General features: G+C 40.3%; 1 protein-coding gene across 3 annotated transcripts in view; it reads left to right on the forward strand.

Annotated features, from left to right (window-relative positions):
• Positions 1 to 22,222, forward strand: part of LOC144598095 (FYN-binding protein 1) — a 54,650-nt gene that overhangs the window by 20,544 nt on the left and 11,884 nt on the right. For 2 of the 3 annotated variants that reach the window (XR_013547823.1, XM_078407979.1), the window contains exons 6-12: positions 1,073 to 1,196; positions 10,118 to 10,158; positions 12,902 to 12,962; positions 15,336 to 15,364; positions 16,848 to 16,896; positions 18,391 to 18,495; positions 20,847 to 20,875. Coding sequence is in view for 2 of the 3 variants with exons in the window: in XM_078407979.1 (XP_078264105.1) it covers positions 1,073 to 1,196; positions 10,118 to 10,158; positions 12,902 to 12,962; positions 15,336 to 15,364; positions 16,848 to 16,896; positions 18,391 to 18,495; positions 20,847 to 20,875 (438 nt within the window). In the remaining variant the exon portion in view is untranslated. The remainder of the gene's footprint in view (positions 1 to 1,072; positions 1,197 to 10,117; positions 10,159 to 12,901; positions 12,963 to 15,335; positions 15,365 to 16,847; positions 16,897 to 18,390; positions 18,496 to 20,846; positions 20,876 to 22,222) is intronic. The other variant, XM_078407980.1, reaches the window with a different exon arrangement.

Raw genomic sequence — 22,222 nt, forward strand, 5'->3', positions numbered from 1 at the left:
AGACACATCCCGGACACCGGCACCAGGGAGGCAAACCACCATCCGGGTCTCCCGACTGCGTCCACAGAAACGCCTATCTGACCCCCTCACTATAGAGTCCCCTATTACTACTGCTCTCCTCTTCCTTTCCCTACCCTTCTGAGCAACAGGGCCGGACTCCTTGCCAGAGGCCCGGGCACCGTCGCTGCCCCCAGGTAGGCTGTCCCCCCCAACAGTACTTAAACAGGAGTACTTATTTCCAAGGGGTACAGCCACCGGGGTACTCCCTAGTCCCTGCCTCTGCTCCTTGCCCCCCCTAACAGTGACCCACTTGTCTACCTCCCGTGGTCTAGGAGTGACCACCTCCCTGTAACTCCTATCTATAACCTCCTCACTCTCCCTGATCAGACGGAGGTCATCAATCTGCCGCTCCAGGTTCCTAATACGGTCCCTTAGGAGCCCCATCTCGTCACACCTGGCGCAGATGTGGATGTCTGGAAGACTATCAGACTCCCAGATTCCCCACATCCGACACCCAGAACAAAAAACTGCCCTGGCACTCATACTCTCCAAACAAAGCCCCGTGCTCGGTTACTAAACCTACCGCCCGGCCGCTACTCCAACCGCTCCAACCGCCCACCCAAAAGAACTGAGTGATCTCCTGGGAGAGGCGAAAAACCGGATAAAAAACCCAGGCCAATTTGGGAAAAAATCCGGGAAATTCCTCTCCGACCCCAAGCTAGGCGATCGAAACTAGTCCGGGAGATCACACAGGTCTTACTCCTTACTATCCCCACACAATCCCCACACACTACTTCCCAAGCAACACAGCTTGGTGCTGCTTGCTGCTGCTTGCTGCTGCTTGCTACTGCTGCTGCTTGCTGCTGCTACTGCTGCTTGCTGCTGCTGCTACTGCTGATTGCTGCTCTCATTTATTTCAAGATGGGCACTTTTAACTTGGTACATATTTAAATGATTTTTGATTAAGGCCTAGAGCAGCAGCAATACTTTCTAATATGTGTTTCACGTGGTCACTGAATTATTTAAACCTCACTGTCTCTATGTGATTCTTACTCAAAATTTTATTTTTCAGATGGCTATATCCAAATTGATGCTGTGAAAATGAATATTGCTGAAATTAAGGAAGTTAGTAATAGAATGCCAAAATCCATGCAAATGACTGAAGAGATATATGACGATGTTGGGCTGACTGATATGCAAGTATAACTTTTTTCACCTAAATAGTTGCGTGGACAGTTAATCAGTGAATAACCTTTTTGATCGCTTAATTGCCATGAGAGGCAAATGAAAAGCTGTAAGAGGATCAGTGCTGTCAGTAGGAATCTGATGTACTTCTACATTCCCTTAGAAAGGAGACCAAAAAGTTCTGTTGCTCTCCCTCCAATTGTTCTTGGGAAGATAGTGATGAGCTGCCTTATTGAGCTGCTTCAGTCATCTTGTGAAGATGTACCTGCAGGGATAGTGTGCGCCAGGACAGTAACATAGAAGGCAAAGTGTTCTAAAACACCCTAAGAATTTTTTGGTCCACCTTGCTAAGTGGTTCCAGATGCTATCAAAGAAGACTGAGTAACTGCAATTCATTTTATTCATTATACAATGGAAGGAGTTAATTAGCTGAATAATGGAAAAGCACTGATTAAGATAAATATTTAATCACATTCCTGACTTGAGCCTTGTAGATTGTCGAAAGGCTCTGGGGAATAGGGAGGCAAGTCACTAATTACAGGATACCCATTGTCTGACATGTATCTGTTGCTTCAATAATTGTGTGCCTGATCCAGTTACATTTCTGGTCAATGGAAGTGTCAGTAAAACAGTATAACAAAGGGGGATTATAGAGGCATGAGGCGGGAGCTGGCCAGATTTGACTGGAAGGAGACCCCAGCAGGGAAGACGGTGGAACAGCAATGGCAGGTATTCCTGGGAATAATGCAGAAGTTGCAGGATCAATTCATCCCAAAGAGGAGGAAAGATTCTAAGGGGAGTAAGAGGCACCTGTGGCTGACAAGGGAAGTCAAGGACAGCATAAAAATAAAAGAGAAGAAGTATAACATAGCAAAGAAGAGCGGGAAGCCAGAGGATTGGGACTCTTTTAAAGAGTAACAGAAGATAACTAAAAAGGCAATATGGGGAGAAAAGATGAGGTACGAAGGTAAGCTAGCCAATAATATAGGTTAATTGGCTGGGTAAATGTAAAAATTGTCCCTAGTGTAGGATAGTGTTAATGTACGGGGATCGCTGGGCGGCACGCACTTGGAGGGCCGAAAAGGCCTGTTTCCGGCTGTATATATATGATATGATATGATGATAAAGGAGGATAGTAAAAGCTTCTTTAGGTACGTGAAGAGAAAAAAATTGTTAAGGCAAATGTGGGTGCCTTGAAGACAGAAGCAGGTGAATTTATTATGGGGAACAAGGAAATGGCAGACGAGTTGAACAGGTACTTTGGATCGGTCTTCACTAAGGAAGATACAAACAATCTCCCAGATGTTCTAGTGGCCAGAGATCCTAGGGTGATGGAGGAATTGAAGGAAATTCACATTAGGCAGGAAATGGTGTTGGGTAGACTGATGGGACTGAAGGCTGATAAATCCCCAGGGCCTGACTATCTACATCCCAGGGTACTTAAGGAGGTGGCTCTAGAAATCGTGGATGCATTGGTGATCATTTTCCAATGTTCTATAGATTCAGGATCAGTTCCTGTGGATTGGAGGGTAGCTAATGTTATCCCACTTTTTAAGAAAGGAGGGAGAGAGAAAACAGGAAATTATAGACCAGTTAGTCTGACATCAGTGGTGGGGAAGATGCTGGAGTCAATTATAAAAGGCGAAATTGCAGAGCATTTGGATAGTAGTAACAGGATCGTTCCGAGTCAGCATGGATTTATGAAGGGCAAATCATGCTTGACTAATCTTCTAGAATGTTTTGAGGATGTAACTAGGAAAATGGACAGGGGAGAGCCAGTGGATGTAGTGTACCTTGACTTTCAGAAAGGCTTTGACAAGGTCCCACATAGGAGATTAGTGGGCAAAATTAGAGCACATGGTATTGGGGGTAGGGTACTGACATGGATAGAAAATTGGTCGGCAGACAGAAAGCAAAGAGTGGGGATAAATGGGTCCCTTTCAGAATGGCAGGCAGTAACCAGTGGGGTGCCGCAAGGCTCGGTGCTGGGACCGCAGCTATTTACAATATACATTAATGACGGATGAAGGGATTAAAAGTAACATTAGCAAATTTGCAGATGACACAAAGCTGGGATGCAGTGTGAACCGTGAGGAAGATGCTATGAGGTTGCAAGTTGACGTGGACAGGTTGTGTGAGTGGGCGGATGCATGGCAGATGCAGTTTAATATGGATAAATGTGAGGTTATCCACTTTGGTGGTAAGAATAGGAAGGCAGATTATTATCTGAATGGTGTCGTTAGGAAAAGGGGATGTACAATGGGATCTGGGTGTCCTAGTGCATCAGTCACTGAAAGGAAGCATGCAGATACATCAGGCAGTGAAGAAGGCCAATGGAATGTTGGCCTTCATAACAAGAGGAGTTGAGTATAGGAGCAAAGAGGTCCTTCTGCAGTTGTACAGGGCCCTAGTGAGACCGCACCTGGAGTAATGTGTGCAGTTTTGGTCTCCAAATTTGAGGAAGGATATTCTTGCTATTGAGGGAGTGCAGTGTAGGTTCACTAGGTTAATTCCCGGAATGGCGGAACTGTCGTATGTTGAAAGACTGGAGCGACTAGGCTTGTATACACTGGAAGTTAGAAGGATGAGAGGGGATCTTATTGAAACATATAAGACTATTAAGGGATTGGACATGTTAGAGGCAGGAAACATGTTCCCAATGTTGGGGGAGTCCAGAACCAGGGGCCACAGTTTAAGAATAAGGGGTAGGCCATTTAGAACGGAGATGAGGAAAAACTTTTCAATCAGAGAGTTGTAAATCTGTGGAATTCTCTGCCTCAGAAGGCAGTGGAGGCTAATTCTCTGGATGCTTTCAAGAGGGAGCTAGATAGAGCTCTTAAAGATAGCGGAATCAGGGGGTATGGGGAGAAGGCAGGAACGGGGTACTGATTGAGAATGATCAGCCATGATCACATCAAATGGTGTTGCTGGCTCGAAGGGCTGAATGGCCTACTCCTGCACCTATTGTCTATTGTCTATAGGAGCCAAATAATTTTAATGGTGGAAACCCAATGCCAATACTATCAATCTGATGCCAAAGAAAGTAAGGTAGCCTACTTTAATGATTACAGACCAGTCTCCGACATCCACCATCATAAAGTGCTTCAAGAGACCAGTCATTATGTACATTATGTACTGCTATGATCCAGTGCAGTTTGCCTACCGTTGCAATAGCTCCATGGTAGGTGCCATCTGTCTGGCCCTTGGTCAGGTGCCTTTTATTATCTGAAGGTGGAGTTATTGACCATAACCACCTACTCCTCTCTAAACTCATGCAATTAGGAGTCAGCACCCCCCTCTGCCACTAGATCCTTCACTTTCTGGCCCACAGATCACAATCAGCAAGAATGGGTGACAATGCATCTTCCATGATAATTCTCAATATTGGTTCCCCCAATAATGTTCTCAGTCCCTTCCTATCCTCTGTAGTCAGTTAATCAATCAATCAATATTTTATTACAGACTCTAGGTCCAAATAAAAGCCAAGACATTACATATAATAAACATACAGAAGCACAATAAGTTATATACAAAAGCACAGTAAGTTATTAACAAATTACTAACAAAAGCACAATAAATTACATACAGGCACAATGCATCAGCCATCAGTGATCAACAACGAGACAACAATACCAATGTCTCCACAACTGTGATTGGTAGCATGTAGTTCTGAACCCTATTAGTGATAATGCCAAGATGATCTCATTTTCAGAGTCATTAATTCAGCAAATAAATTTATACATTAAATTTCTTAGCACGGCTTGTAGGGTATTAACTCCTGCAGCCACAAGCATTTCACTTGCACTACACCATCTAGGTCTCTTAAGTAATATCCTGAAGACTTTGTAAGCTAGCTTTTTAATAGTTTGACCACAAGTGTGCAGTGTAGAGTAGTGTACAGTATGCTCTGAACAGAGACATCTTCACCCCATCTGTACATGCACCAAACTTGCCCAAGAGAATGTTAGCTTGTGCATACATGCGGCATTGCCTATAAATATCCTCACCATCTGTCATTTGTTCTGTAATAAAATGTCCAAGATATTTTACCTTATAACATACACTAAGATTATTATCAGTCAATTTAAAATCAGGAAATTTTAGACATTTATCCTCTTTGGTTCTACAGATCATAACAACACTCTTACCGGCATTACATTTGATATCATGTTCCACACCAAATACAGAACATATAGCAAGGAGTTGCTGTAGACCAGCGCTAGATGGACTAAGGACCACAAGATCATCTGCACACATAATATGGTTCACTAAAGTGTTACCAATCATGCACCCAGTATTACAAGTTTTCAATTGCTTGGACAGATCATCAATATAGAGATTGAAGAGAACTGGGGACAAGATTTCCCCTTGTCTAACACCATTGCTAACCCCAAATGGGCCTGACACCTTATTGCCCCACTTTACTTGCATAGTTTGGTGCGCATACAACTGGTGGGTCTTTACTTGCATAGTTTGCACTTTACTTGCATAGTTTGCACTTTACTTGCATAGTTTGGTGGGAACACAAACAGGTTGGGTCTTTATTCTTTGGAGCGTAGAAGGTTGAGGGGGGACTTGATAGAGGTTTTTAAAATTTTAAGAGGGACGGACAGAGTTGACGTGGGTAGGCTTTTCCCCTTGAGAGTGGGGAAGATTCCAACAAGGGGACATAACTTTAGAATTGATGGACAAAAGTTTAGGGGTAACATGAGGGGTAATTTCTTTACTCAGAGGGTGGTGGCTGTATGGAATGGGCTTCCGGTGGAAGTGGTGGAGGCAGGCTCGATTTTATTATTTAAGAGTAAATTGGATAGGTATATGGATGAGAGGGGATTGGAGGGTTATGGTCTGAGAGCAGGTAGATGAGACTAGGTCAGAGAGAGTGGTCGGCGTGGACTGGTAGGGCCGAACGGGCCTGTTTCCGTGCTGTAATTGTTGTATGTTTATATGGTTATACCAGTAAGCCAGAATTCTCACAATGTATTTGGGCACCCCCCTTTGACTCAATTTAACAAACAACGTTCTATGATTAACACAATCAAAGATTTTGGAGGCATCAATAAAGCACATAAGGACTGATGAATTTTTCCTCTATATTTGTTTACAATTTCCTTTAAGGCATAAATGCACAAGTCGGTGCCATGTTTAGCTTTAAAACCAAACTGGTTATCTGTGGATTGAACAAACTCATTCAATCTATTCAACAGAATTTGTTCTAGGACTTTTGATAGTATACTTGCTAAAGCTATGGGCCTGTAATTATCTAGGCTGCCCACTTTACCAGCTTTGTCCTTAATGACTGGCACTAACAGAACAGACAACACTGAATCTGGTAACAAACCATGAATCATAAAGCCAGTAAAACAAATAGCAAGTAGAGGAGCTATCCTCATACTGGCATATTTAAGATGTTCAGCAGTAATATGACCTAAACCACTTACTTTGTTGTCGGACAGCTTGTTTATAGCTTGATACACCTCATGTGACATAATCACCATTGAATCATTACTCTCAATATTGTCCACCCTATACAAATCACTTTGGACACAGTTGAATAAAGTAGTATAGTGCTGTCGCCATAACTCCGCAATCCATGACTGTGCTGTCAGGTACTGCTCTAACTCCATCTACAAGCTTGCCGATGACACCACTGTAGTAGGCCGAATCTCTCAATTAATAGATTGAGTACCAGAAAGAGATTGAGAGCCTAGTAATATGGTGTCAAGACAACAACCTTTCTCTCAATGTCAATTAGATGAAGGAGCTTGGTATCGACTTGAGAAAGCATGGTGGAATACATGCCCCAATCAATGGTGCTGAAGTGAAAATGGCTGAGGGCATCAAGTTCTGAGGCATAAATATCACCAACAATCTGTCTTGGACCAAGCACACTGAAGCTACAGCTGAAGTTAGAGCAGTACCTGACAGCACAGTCATGACTACAGAGGATAGGAAGGGACTGAGAACATTCTTGGGGGGCACCAATGTTGAGAATTATCGTGGAGGATGCGAGTTTGGTTTTCTTATCTCCTCGTAGCATAAACAAGCTTCATGTATCACAAAGTACTTCTGCAGAAATCTTCCCACAGGCTTTTAAGTTTTTAAACTTCTTAACTTAAAATTATGACTAAACAGTCGTGACTACTCATGGTACACGGTCAATGAAGTCTTCAATCTTCCAATGATCCAGGTGTAGACCGTGTCAATTTGCCTTCGACCGGCAGATTCTTGTTCCAGGATTTCAGCTCTAATCTCTGGCAGAGATTCAGCTCTTCGTTAGTTTCACTGTTGAGTTGGATTTTACTTGTAGAACAGTCTTTCTTAGATTCTTCTGTTAAAATAGTTTTTTACTTGGATTCCATTCGGAAAACAGTTTTTTACTTAAATGTAATGGCAGTTTCTATACCTTCTCTCAAAGTCCAACTTTGATAGCCATTACTGCTCGGGGATGGAATGGAGGTATAGCTTATGCACACACCGCACTCTGAGATAACAAAAACGAATCTTCCAAACGCTCTTTCTTGATGAATTGGTCTTTATTAAAGTAGCACAAATCAAAAGAGTAATTCATAACTTTCCGTTCTTATCAACGGTTTCTTCTTCAAACAATACAGTAAAGATCGTGTAGTCATTACCGTGTGGTCGTGGTCGGCATGGTTGTGGTTGAGGCTGGCATGAGTTTGTCTGACGTGAGTGTAGTCCTTGTGAGTGTGGTTAAAAAACTCTATTCTCTCCATCCTCCGAGACTGAACTGCCCCACAATCTCTGTGGCCATGCTAGCCTCCCCAGATGTAGATGCTCCCCATTACGTATCAAATCACACCCACAAGCATGCAAAAAAGACAGAAACTAGAAATATTAAACATAACCATAATACAATGACAGTAACTAATTTAAGCGTAAATGGCTCCTACAGCAATGACTCCACTTCCTCAAGAGTCCAAGGAGGTTTGGCACTCTCCAACAAGTCTTACGAACGTCTACAGATGAACCATAGGGATCATACTATTGGGTTGCATGGTTTGCGAACAGATCTGCCCAAGACTGTAAGAAATTGCTGAGAGTTGTGGATGTAGCCCAGTCCATCACACAGACCATACCCCCCATCATGGGGATCCATCTATACCATGTTGCCTTGGGGAAAACACCCAACATATTCAAGGGCCTTTTTCACCCTGGTCATTCGCTCTTCTCTCTTCTCCTGTTGGGCAGATTATGCAAATGCTGAGAGGTTCTTCCATAAGTTGGGTATAATCTTCCAACTTATCTTCATTGTGGATGCGAGTATTTTCTCTATCTATAACATTATAAATCTGCAAAACTCTATTCTGCACTCTGATATTGTTCTCTTTGCACTACCAGTTGCACTTGTCTATGGCTTGGTTGTACTCGTATATAGCGTGTTCTGACTTAATTGGGTAGCGTTCAACACAAAAGCTTTTATATGTACCTCTGTACACGTGACAATAAACCAACACCAATACGAACTGCAATGATTGTTAAGGTTCGATTGTTAAACTCTTTTAGATCTGATCATTGCTCAGTATTTGGGAGACATGAAGGTTACTTGACTTTTATGTTCATAGTTTATTTTTCTATTCTCATTGGTCATTTCCGTTGGGGGATACAATCTATATGATGTATCTTGCAAGAATATTTGACCTGGAAGGCATTGCCCTTGTGTCCTGTCAAGAACCTGAATTTTTTTTAAACTATCCCAAATTTTACAGATGATTCTTAACCCTCAATGGGGTGCATTGGGGTTGTTTCTGGTTTTAATGGAGGTGTGGACACAAGCGATGACCAAACCTCCATTTGGGGAAAGGTTTGTTGTTTGAATATTTCTTAAGCTGACAGCCAATCTTGGGATGGGGTTTGGTGGGAGGGGGGGGAGGAGGGAGGAGGGGGGGGGGGGGGGTGGGTGGAGATTTAATATCCATTAGAGAATGCGTGCACCCACTCCTCCTACAAAGAATTGATATGGGGACTTGGGTGGACCATCCCTACCTCTCACCATGGTCCCAGTAGCAGTTGCAGGTTTTGAACCTAATATTCTTCCCAATCCATATGAAGTCAAAAAGACTTCCAGGCAGGAACATATTAAAGGGATTTTCATGCGATGGAGTCAAAAATCCACAATGTGCTGAGAAATCCTATAAATTCTGATTTTCAATCCAAGGAACTCTCCCCACCTTGATCACATGACTTGCTTCATGTTAAGTCCAAAGCATTAAGGAACTCTGAATGCCACAGAAATTTCTACTTTCATATTAATGATGTACTCTGCTGTGTGGCAAAATATCCTACTATGTAATTCATTCAGTTGGAAAAAAAAATTTGTGTAGACACACAGTATATCTCATCTGCAGCAAATAAATGCACATCCTGAAATATAGGACATATTTTCAGCTTTGCTTGACAGGTAATTATTTGACAATACCAATTATTCATTTTTATTTTGCAGTCATGTTGTTTCTGGACTTGTTACTTTTATTTTGCAGTCATGTTGGTTCTTGCCTAACTATATGGAGAATGTTTTCTATACACTTGGTTTGGGTATAGGTGCAGATCTTGGAAACCATAGCCATTTTTGACTGCCCTGTAGCCCATGTATATTGAATTGTGTGATTATTAATTTTATAATGTATTTTGTAAAGTGTACAGCGTCATCAAACATTCTAAAGCATTGTACCTATTCTCTGAAATAATACATTTATAAACAAGTATATTGGATTTACATTAATTTAAGATCTCTTTGTAAACTGTAAACATTTCATCACATTTAAATAGGCAGTTAAATTGCCATGACATTGGTAGATTTACATTTCCAATACTGAAAACCTACTTGGTACCTTTAAAGTAACTCTGTGATGAGGTTTTAGGATGTGGTTCACAAATTGCACGTTTCATTAACTGAGATCATTTTTGACAGGACTGAGGAAGAATATTCCACAGAACTGTTTGATAGCATTGGTAAGTAGTCAATTGAAATCACCAGTCAATGAAGCTTTGTGTTGGATGTTGTTTTGCTTTTTGTGTCTAGGTTTAGTTCATAAAGCATAATTGATTTAATATCATAGAACTTAAATAGAATCTACAGTTGCTTTAATATCCTGCAGGTCTCTGATCGTTTCTTTACATGATGCTCCCTTGTTTTCATCCCACATGCATGTTGCAGCAAGTTATTTTTCTTGCAAATACTTTGCTCCTTATTGGAGCTGATAATACCATTTTTACATTTATGATCCTTGTTCTGGACTTGAGTGGAACATTTTCTACCTAGCAAGCATTTTGGATTCAATGTCTTTTTAGATATGTTGAACACGCCTACCTCCATGATCTTTATGTGTCTGGCAAACCACCCCAGAAATGTGTTTATTATTGCTATCTCTGTGGCCATGTCATTTATGTATTTTACTTTTAAGTTGACTGATCTGTATTCCTAAATCGGTTTGCTCCTTTGAGTTTAGTTTCTCATCTTTCCTAAGATCGCAGATTGTGGCATTTTTATCCTTTATTCATCCTACCAATTTGCACCATCTCAAGAATTAATTTCCAGTTTCTACTGACTGCAAGCCACTTTCTGTCATCCTGTATTTCAGAGCTATTTTTTGCTCCACACGCCCGATCTTAAGTTGGTATTGCCTACAAATATCAACACCATCTTTGCAATTGCTGAGTCTACATTGCTTTTGTGTAAGGTGATTATCAGTGGTCTCAACATAGATGGATCCCTGTGGAGCAGCCTTCCTATTTTTCCCTACTCTGAGATTTGTTTCGACTTCTGCTGCCTGTTTTATTTTATTTGGCTTTTTTTAAACCGTTCTGCTGCTTAATATCTTGCCCATAAACCTGACCAATGTCTTGACCTCTATCACTTTATTCAAAGCTCACTGAATGTCCATGAACATAACTTGCATTGCATTGTTTTCATCTTCATTTAGTTTAGAGATACAGCGCGGAAACAGGCCCTTCAGACCACTGAGTCTGTACCGGCCAGCGATCCCCGTACACTAGCACTATCCTGTACACTCGGGACAATTTACAATTTTACCGAAGATAATTAGCCTTCAAACCTGGATGTCTTTGGAGTGTGGGAGGAAACCAGAGCACCTGGGGAAAACCCACACTGTCATGGGGAGAACTTACAAACTGTGTACAGATAGCACTCAAAGTCGGGATCGAACCTGGTCCTCTGGCACTGCAAGGACATTGGGGAAATTGTACCTTACCATTTGAAATCGGTGTCAATTTAATTTAATTCTATTCTGATATTTTACTGGTATACCGATTAACAGAAAAAAAACATCCTTCTCCCCATTGGCATTAAAACACCTGTCTATATTTCCTGAATTACTCTCCTCTGTTTTTTGAAGATAGCAATGAGAGGACACAGTTTTAAGTTTTTGTAGTGTATTTAGTGGAAACTTAATAGGTGAGTAAAATAGCTGCTTGACTTGTAAGGATTTCAAAATGGAGGCTAACACCGAGGTATTGCAGTAGGGCTACTCAAGGCGGAATATGATAACCAGGATAGGAATTTCTTAATATTTGTTTAAGAACTCTAGATGCTCAGCTTACTACATTTTAATGGTGAGCATTGTTAATTGATTGAAAGATGCAGCATGGAAATGGGCCCTTCAGTGCATGGAGACCACGCCGTCCATCGATCACCCATTCACACTAGTTTCATGTTTTCCCTCGTTCACATTCACTCCCTACACATCAGCAGCAATTTACAGAGGTCAATTAAACCAGAGCACCCATAGGAAACCAATCAGTCATATGGAGAACATGAGGACTCCACACAAACAGCATCCAAGGTCAGCATCGAACCAGTTTCTGGCCCTAAGACAGCAGTTCGACCAGCTGTGCCACTGTTTTTCCGATTAACATCATTAATACTTTCTATGCAAAATAAGTGAGATAGTTTCACATATTATACAATGATAAAAACTAAAAATGTGGAAAATTTTGCAAACAATCAATACATATTAAAACATGAGCAGCATAATCTTTAAGCTGAAAATAATTATTAAAATAAAGTTTAACCAAGTTTTGCTTCCTAAAATATTTATTTTCCATTGAAATGAATGGAGATAGATCCGCAGCAGTTCTAAATCACCACGATAGTTTTGACCACCTCTGCCGTGTCACTATGGGGAATTACCGTCTGTCATTGGCTTCCATAGCATTAACAAAAATACCATGAACAATTAACTGTAGCTATCTGGCTGGTGCATTTGCTTGGATAATCCACTTTGATCTTGTTTGCTCTGATGTTACAAGTGATTTTGTAACACTAAACTCAAACACCCATTGAGAAAATCATTGGATTGATCATCTGGGTATGATGTTTTCAAGAGTGTAGACAAAGACACTTAGACAAATACATGGATAGGAAAAGTTTGGAGGGATATGGACCAGGCAAATGGGACTGGCTTGTTTGTGCATGAAAGGCCTGTTTCATTGCTGTGTAGATCTATAACTGAAATTTGTATGCAAAATCGGCTTTATTGATCGGTTCAAAGATTAATTTCTAGTTTGGTACCATTGAAAGGTATTGATCTGCAACGGCTGTGGGAAGTTAGTTCATTCTTGAATATGATTAATAGTATTTTGTGATAAGAATTTTAAGATATAAAACCCAAAATGGATATAATACTTGGGAATTGGATTTATTTATCTTGTTTTATATATCACCTTTTTTTAACAGAAGAGACATCAAATATTTACGATGATGTATTAAGCAACGTGATGACATCTCCTATCGACAGGTACTACATAACTTGCCACCATAAATAATTTTCAAGGCTAAACTGGTTGATCCATAAATTGAAAGTTTTTAAGGACATACAAACTTATTTATGCAAATACATGCAAATATTTATTGACAATGTTACATTAATTCTGCTTTGAATCATTATAAATCATCAGGGATAAATTGGATAGCACCCGAAAACTCACTGGGTAACGTTGTGTGCAGTTAATCTGAACCTATTAATTGCATCAGTTTCATTTCATTCACATTCAGTTACCTTGTGCATTTACGCTAACTATTCCTCTCATGATCTTATACACCTCTCCAAGGTCACTCCTCATCCTCCTGCGCACCAAGGAATAAAGTCCCAGCCTGCTCAACCTCTCCCTATAGCCCAGGCTCTATAGTCTGGGCAACAGCCTCGTAAATCTTCTCTGCACTCTTTTCTAGCTTAACAACGCCTTTCCTCTTTCCTATAGCAGGGTGACCAAAACTGAACACCAGACTCCAAATGTGACCTTACCAATGTATTGTAGAACTATAGCATTGCATCCTAACATCTATACTCAATACCCTGACTGAAGGCCAATGTACCAAAAGCCGCCTTGACTATGCTACTTTCAAGAAACTATGTATCTGCATTCCAATATCCCTCTACTCTTCTATATTTGCCAGAGCCCTGCCATTCACTGTCAAGGTCGTGCCCTTGTTTGACTTCCTAAATTGCAATACCTCTCACTTCTCTGTATTAAACTCCATCAACTAGTCCTCGGCCCACTTCCAACTGATCAAGATCCTGCTGCAAATGTTGACAACCATCTTCACCACCTACAATACCACCCACTTTAGTATCATCTGCAAACTAGCTAATCATGCCTTTTTTGTTCTCTTCCAAATCACTGTTTAGATGACAAACAGCAATGGACCCAGCACCAAACCCTGAAGCACACCACTAATCACAGGCCTCCAGTCCGAAAAACAACCTTTTACCATCATCTTCTGCTTTCTTTCATGAAGCTTTCTTGGATCCCATGCGATCTAACCTTCCAGAGCAGCCTACTATGTGGAACCTTGTCAAATGCCTTGCTGAAATCCATATATACGTCTACTGCTCTGTCCTCATTAATCTTTATGTTCAAATCTTCAAAAAAACTCAATCAGATTCATGAGACACAATCTCCCATGTACAAAACCATGCTGATTGTCCCTAATCAGCCCTTGTCCATCTAAATGCATGTACATCTTATCCCTCTGAATACTCTAGTAATCTTCCAATCACAGATGATAGACTCACTGACCTATAGTTCCCAGGCTTTAAATTATAAATCTCAGCTGGACACCTGCAATTTCCTCTCTAGATTCCCACTGTGTCCTCCGATATATCTGTTCAAACCCAGGAGATTTGTCTACAGTCATACACATTAAGACCTTCAGCACATCTTCGACCGTAATACTGACTGCTCTCAAGACACTTTCAGTGTCTGCCCCAAGTTCCCTGGTCATCATGTCCATCTCCACGGTAAAAATAGAGGAGAAATACTAATTGAGGATCTTGTCCGTCACCTGTGATGGCACAGAGTTGACCACTTTGATTCCTGAGGAGCCCTATTTTCTCTCTGATCACAATTTTCCTTAATGAACGTAAATTAGCTTGGGATTATCCTTTATCTGTTGGAGCTATCTCCTGTCCTCTTTTTACCCTCCTGATTTCCTTTTTCAGCATGCTCCTCTGTTCCTGAAACTCCTCCAGGAATACGCTTGTTCCCAGCTGCCAATATCTGCCCCATGCTGCCTCCTTATTCTTGACCAGAGCCACAATTCCTTTCATTCCTTAGAAATGCCATGTTGCCACTTGGAAAATGGCATCCAGCCAATGTGTTAAGCAATTGTATCTCAACAAAAAATACTTGCAGGATAGTTGAGAGAATTGTTCAGAAACCTACTCAACTAATCGTGTGTGATGAATGATGATGCTTCCTAGATAAAACAGGGATGTTTTTGAACACTTTCAGAGTAACCGGGTGTATGTTAAATTAATAATATAAAGTTAACATGAGAAATTATTACATTTTTGCAGAATACACATTTCTTAATTTAAACATCACGCTACCAAAAAAATTATGGAAACTAACTTTGGAATCTAAAGGACAAAAATGTTAATGCAATTTTTACTTGAAGCACCTATCTAATTTTGAATTAAACTTTTTCAGTTATTTCCAGATATTAGTTATTGTACACTTTTACAATATATGCAGCTTCATTATAGCTTATTATAATTACATCATATATTTCTCTTGTGTAAGCAAAAATCTACTAGTCTGCAAATTAAATGAATGTTTACTCTTTGTTTCTTTATTGTAATCATGGCCAACACAATCAAAAATTTCAGCAGTCCACAGATCCATTTAGCTGATAAAGGTGAGTCCAAAATACTCTGCAGAATGATATTTTCAAGCTTCTAAGTTGTGGCCTCAGAAATGGATAATTGATCTAAAATATTACCGGCCTCTCCCCATCATATTGATCAGCAGAGAGTGCTTGGAAGACGAAGACCTGAATTTGCTGTTGTCAGAAAACTAAACAATCATGCACAAAATAAACATAGCATAGTAATATAGCTCATTTTAACAGAGAGAAATATTTGGAGATGCACTTGTACAAACAAAATAAGCCAGTAAAACCTTTGTAGTAGGTGAGAAATGACCATACCTTGGTCAAAGATGTAGATGTTAAGGAGATTGTTGGCAAGAAGGCATAAAATTGGGGAAATAATTTGGGATTGAAGCTATTGCCATTTAGTGTAGCAAAGGCTGGGAGGAGATTTAAAGTGGTTGTTGGGCTGGAGCAACGACTCCAAGGGGACAAAATGAAGAAAGGATTTAAGTGCAAGGATTGAATTATATATATTTTTTGCATTTAAAGGTTTTGACTGTACTAATTCAACACAGGCTGATTTTTCTAATGTTTCTCTGCATAACAATTACCTCTTCTGCTTCTGGGTGAATCCATCTGACCTTGAAACATTCTACATTGACCTGCCGTTCATAACTTGACACCCCCCCCCATCCGTCAGCTTTTATAATCTTCAGTTAATCTAAAATGTTGTTGTTTGTACCTTGTGCAAATCTGCTTGTGCAAATTCCTTTTCTCCCAAATCTCAAAGAAAAAAAGTTAAAACCATTTTCTCCATGTTTAAATCTCTTTATGGTCTTGCCTTTGCCTATTGCTGAAACAATATCCAATGCTCCAGTCTCATTGCTTGATTTGTTCCTCTACAACGTCTTGTATACAGCTCTCGATACCTCATTTTCCTTAACATGGCAATGATTCCATCCCTCGAGATTCTGTCTTCTGGAAATCCCTAATGTTTTCCTACAAGTTTTGTTAAACCCATTAAACTTTTGGCCACATTTTCACTACTTCATTCTTTGACATAGCATGCATTTTTCAGTTGTGTTGCTGAATGAATCTACTTTCTAAATTAAGAATACTATATAACAAAATTCAAAATACTTTATTTTGCACATATTGAGCTATTCCAACGATTTATCAGGGATAAATATTTTTGCTAAAGTTAAATGGAAAATGTGCTCACCAAAATATCCTTTTAGTTGTGTAATTAAAGGAAATAACTGACCTTGCTTTTAAATTCTATAAATTGATCAGGATTGTATCTTTCCATGAAATTTAGTAAACATATGCTAATATATGCCATATTGTATTGAAAAGGTTAACAAATTTAATATCTTTGCAGAGAGCAGATATCATGCCATTAGTAATTTAATTCTTTCAATACAGCCCGTAGAACCGTTTGCAAATCAATAGTTTTCTCTGTGGATGCACATACTGGTTTCAAAATCTGACATTTCCTATTGGACTTACTTGCTTTAATTTCTTTTAGAATCACTTCATGAGGAAGTGTATGACGATGTGGAAGTTGGTACCTCTGAGTAAGTACAACACTCAATTCTCCACGGATTTGAATTCTTCACACTATAGAGTGTTTCCACGTGATGCATTGGGATGGCACAGTGGTGCAGCAGTAGAGTTGCTGTCTCGCAGTGTCAGAGACCCAGGTTCAATCCCAACAATGGGTTTTATTTTGGTGGAGCTTGTACATTCTCCCTGTGACTGTGTGGGTTTTTTTCCCAGTACAGCGCTTTCCTCCCAAATTCCAAACAAGTGCATATTTGCAGGTTAATTGGCTTCTGTAAATTGGCCCTAGTGTGTACATTGTAAAAGTGGGACAACATAGAACTAGTGTACAGGTGATTGATGGTCGGCATGGATTCGGGGATGTGGGGGACCGAAGGGCCCATTTCCATGCTGAATTTCTAAATAAAATATTCCCGCTCTTGTAATTATCCTGGACTGCTGATTTAAAAAATATATATATATATCATGGTATGTGTGTTTTGTGGAAAGCCCAGCTTTCCAGGTTGCCCTTGGAAAATGATGTCCCACCTTCCTGAACCACTAACAGTTGGTATAAATGGAGGACTTTTGCCATTACTGAGGCTATATGGACCAGGTGGGTTATCACAGATAATTTTATCACTATTACTAATGTGATTTTATTCAGTATTTACTTAAATGAATCTGATATTTGCAGCTGCTGCTGTATAAAAACCCTGCCTCCAGATTATCAGTCCATCAACATAATTACTACATCACCATAACCCCATGGAGAAGGATTTTGAATAATGTTTTGAGAAAATAAAGCCTGTCTTGGTAGACCATTTTAGAATAGAGGTTTGGAAACTCCCATCCAAATGGAGGACAGGGAAGAGAGGGGGGGGGAAGAGAAGGGGTGGGTGGGGGGGGGGGTTATAGTGGGTTAGTCACCTAAAATTGGGCAATTCAATCTTACTGTTGGATTGTAAGCTCCTTAGGTGGAAAATGAGATGCTGTTGCTCCATTTTACGTCTGGTGATAGAGGGCCAGGACAGAAAGGTTAGTGTAGGAAGGGGAGTTAAAATGATTAGCAACCCATGAGATCCATCAGGCCTTGGTAGACAGAGCGCAGGTGTTCAGCGAAATGGTTGCATCATCTACGCTTGGCCTTGACGATATATCACACCTGAACTGTGCAATTTCTGTGCTGCGTCCACTTCCATTTTCCAGCTAGTGTCTCTTCCAACCCTTTCTTGGACAGAATAGTTAGAATACCTGACTGTCACATTGATGTGAATTCAAAACATCATTACTTCAATGGGGAAAACTGATGGGTTGTCATAGTCATCCTCGGCTTGTCAAATAGGAAGGTGAAAGTTCATCAAAAATTGTGCTTCAAGCTCCTGTTCAAGATTAAGGTCAAAAATTGATGTGTTGGTCATTGGGCATTGCCTACTTGGACATTGTTACAATCTGAGACCATCTCATGCCATTCTTTGTCGTAGATTTTGGCTTCCTTATGTATGTTTAATGCTTTGCCATCTTCCTAGAACTGTAAAAAAAACACAAATTAATGTATTCAATAAACTCATTAAGAAAGAGGTGCGTGATGGAGGAAAGGAGATGAAAAAAGTCAAGGCACTGGATCGTCACAGGTATCTTCTCAGCCTTTGTTCCATCTGGTTCAGTTTGTTGTTCGTTTCTCCAAGCGTTCTCGTTTTGCTTTCTCTTTATTTTTAATTGATTCCAGGATGTGAGTATTGTTGACAACTGCTCCTCATCCATCAGTATGTCTGAGAGATTGCCTTGAACAATTCCGGTTTGTGTGGTAAAGGAACAATATTGCTACCAGCTAGGAAGTTACAGAACTTTGACTCGGTAATGATGAAAATTTGACAGAAAATTGTCATTGATGGGAACTTGGAGGTGGAAGTGGTAATTTTATGTGCCAACTTTTAAAAAATGTATTCATTTTCCGGGATGTTGACATTTCTGCAAGGCCTTTTAATACTAATCCTTGTATGCCCTTGGTGATGAGTCACTGACCTGAACTGCTGCAGACCTTCTGATGAAGGTACTCCCATGGTGCTGGTGGGTAGGTAGCTCCCAAATGATGAAGGACCAGCAATATATTTCCAAGTCAGGATGGTGTGTGACTTGGAGGACAGTCTGCAAATGGTTATGTTCTCATACTCTATTACCCATGTGCTTATTCATTGTAGTGGTCACTTGTGAGGGAAGTACTGTCAGCATGTCAGTTTGTGGGTGGCACAGTGGTGCAGCGTTAGCATTGCTGCCTCACAGCACCAGAGACCTGGGTTCGATCCTCATTATGGGTGCTGTCTGTACGGAGTTTGTATGTTCTCCCTGTGACTGTGTGGGTTTTCTCTGGGTGCTCTAGTTTGTAGGTTAATTGGCTTTGGTAAAATTGTAAATTGTCCCTAGTGTGTAGGGTAGTCCTTGTGTATGGGGTGATCGCTGGTCGGCCTTGACTCGATGGGCCGAAGGGCTTGTTTCTGCACTGTATTTCTAAAGTCTAAATAGTGTTGGTGAGTAATGCCAATACATTTTGCTGAGGGCGATTACCAGCCTATTGTTGGTGGGAGATTTGGGGTACTGACACCATTGAATGTCAAGGGTAGGTGGTTGGACACTGTCCTGGAGATGGTCACAGCCTCACTCTTTTGTAAGAGTAAATTCTACTTGCCGCTTATGAGCATGAATGTTATCTAGGTTTCGTTGCATGTAGGCATGGACTGCTTCATATGCTGGGAGCTTTGATTGGAATTGAACAAGTCAAGTACTTATTGTCAAATGCACAAGTATGGTGAGGTACGTGTGCAGTGAAAATCTTGCCGCCGCATCACAGGCACAACATGTAAATTATATGTAAATTATATCAAAGACATTTAAAACAAAGACTGCAAAAATAAGACATAGGGTGGCATAGTTGGTAGAGCTGCTGCCTCACAGTGCCAGAGACCTAGGTTCGATCTTAACTTCAGATGTGGAGTTTGCATATTCTCCTTGTGACCGTGTGGGTTTCCCCCAGGTGCTTTGGTTTTCTCACACATCTCAACGACATGCTGGATTGTAGGTTACTTTGTCTTTGTAAATTGCCTCTAGTATGTAGGGAGTGGATGAGAAAGTGAGATAACAGAACTAGTGTGAATGCATGATTGATGTTTGGTATGGACTCTGAGCCGAAGTGCCTGCTTCCAGGCTGTATCTCTAAACTAAAGTAAACTGGTGCAAAAACACAATAGAATAAAAGTCCATAGTGGTGCAAAAGATGATCCTTACTTTTCTGTTGCAGAGGTAGGATTAGGGTTGTGCAGGTTGCTTCAAGAACCTGATTGTTGCAGGAAACTATTTGTTCCTGAGCCTGATGGTGTGGGACTTTAGGCTTCTGTAACTCGTGCTCAATAGTAGCAGTGAGAAGGTATGGCCCAAATGCCCTGGGCGAAAGATGCTGCCTTGAGACAGCACCTCGGATAGATGCTTTTGATGGTGGGGCTAATGGGCTGAGCTGAGCTTGCCACTCTTTGCAGCTCTTGTTATCCCTTATGTTGGAATTGTTGTACCAGGCTTTGATGCAACCGGTCAGTAATTATAAGCAAAAATCCTCACTTCTGACCGTGTGGTGGATGAAGAGCCATCGGGCGTAGAATGGACGAAGGGACATTGATGAAGCAGTTGGAGATGGTTGAGCCCAGAACACAAGGAAACTCCTGCAGTAATCTTCAGTGTCATGGTGCCTGAACATGCAAGCATGCCACAGTTAAACTTCATTAAAACAAACTGTTGTGAGTTCAAGCCTCATTGCAGGGCTTGTGCATAATCTAGCCTGGCATTGCAAAATATATTCTATTCTTCAGTTCTGAAGTGCCAGGCGACAGTGAGCTTTGAACCCAGACCTCTTGCTTTAATGATGCTCCTTCATTGATGTATCATTGAGAATTAGATATACATTACTGTTTGTAATGATCCTTTTTTATTTCCACAGTGTAAATTCAGCATTAGAATCTACTTTATGTAAGTGTACTTCAACTGAAGAGATTTGGAATTCATTTTAGACTTGAAGGCCGTTAAAGTTGCTCATCTCACCTGTCCCAAAAATTGTAACTCTTTTTTTAGTGAAATAATTTCGTAATGCTTTTCCCCCCCCAAAAATCAATTATTTCAGTCATCAATTAATCAATGATCAAGCATTGCTTCAACACATTTGACTGGATGGGTGTGCAGGCATGATCTGCGCATTCAGCTTTTAAACTCCCTTTCGATTTGACAATTGTGGAGATTCCAATGTGTAATGTTTGTCAGGGAACTGCAAATGAAAAAAAAAATGTGATCGATTATAAATGTCTTGGCTGGGAAGAATGCACAATTGAAGCATTAGATTGAACTTTGTATGATCTTGGACACAATAATAAATTAATGGGAGGTGATATGTTAGTGCTGGCTAGAGATTTTCATCAAATGTTATCAGTAACTTTGAAACATACTAAAGCAAATTAATTCAAGTATTATGTATTATATAGAGCATCATGTATTTGGGGGAAATGTTAAATTATTACATTTGAAACCAATATGTGAGCCCATTTGACAGGAATCAATCAATGAAAGTTTGCTTTGAATTGGGAAATAGGCAAATTAAAATCCAAGACAATAGAAATATTTTGTTATATCACCTCATGATCTGATGTGAATTGTTTTTCTAAATGCTACTCAACACTATATAAATTACCAATAACTGCATAAAGGAGCAATTTTGACACCAAAAACTGTGCAGCGTAGCCCATGAATAAAGCTTTCCAGATAACTCATACAATATATATCTATTGACACTGTCACAGCTATTGAGGCTGAACATTTTCCCGTCCAGTTTTTGAACTGTCAATATCTGCTGTGCTATCCACATTAACTTGAAGAAGCTCTAGTTATGCTACTCAGGAATTTGGATACACTGATACTAGGCAATGATCCAAGATTATAAAATTTCTACCACATGTACTTGAGGCTACAGTGATTTCCAGTAATGCAGTTGCAGAAAATATCTTCATCCCTTGGATACCTGTTATCCCATATGATCCATCATTTTAATTCAAGTAACTTCAGTTCTCTGTTCAACTTAGTCTTGCTGTGAGCACTAATGAGAAGCAAGGATAATAGTCAAAGTATTAGCCGTAATCTCGAAACTCATTACTTTTCACATGGTCAGCTATCTGGGTTGTCCCAGAGTGGGAGATAAAAATATCTCTACATTTATACACCAGCATTTTGTGTCTATCTTCAGTGTAAACCAACATCTGCAGTTTCTTCCTAAACATTTATAGTCCAGATTCAAAAGAAGAAATATAATGTATTCTGAAGCATTTCAAA

This window comes from Rhinoraja longicauda, chromosome 11, assembly GCF_053455715.1.
Source record: "Rhinoraja longicauda isolate Sanriku21f chromosome 11, sRhiLon1.1, whole genome shotgun sequence".
Classification (NCBI taxonomy): domain Eukaryota; kingdom Metazoa; phylum Chordata; class Chondrichthyes; order Rajiformes; family Arhynchobatidae; genus Rhinoraja; species Rhinoraja longicauda.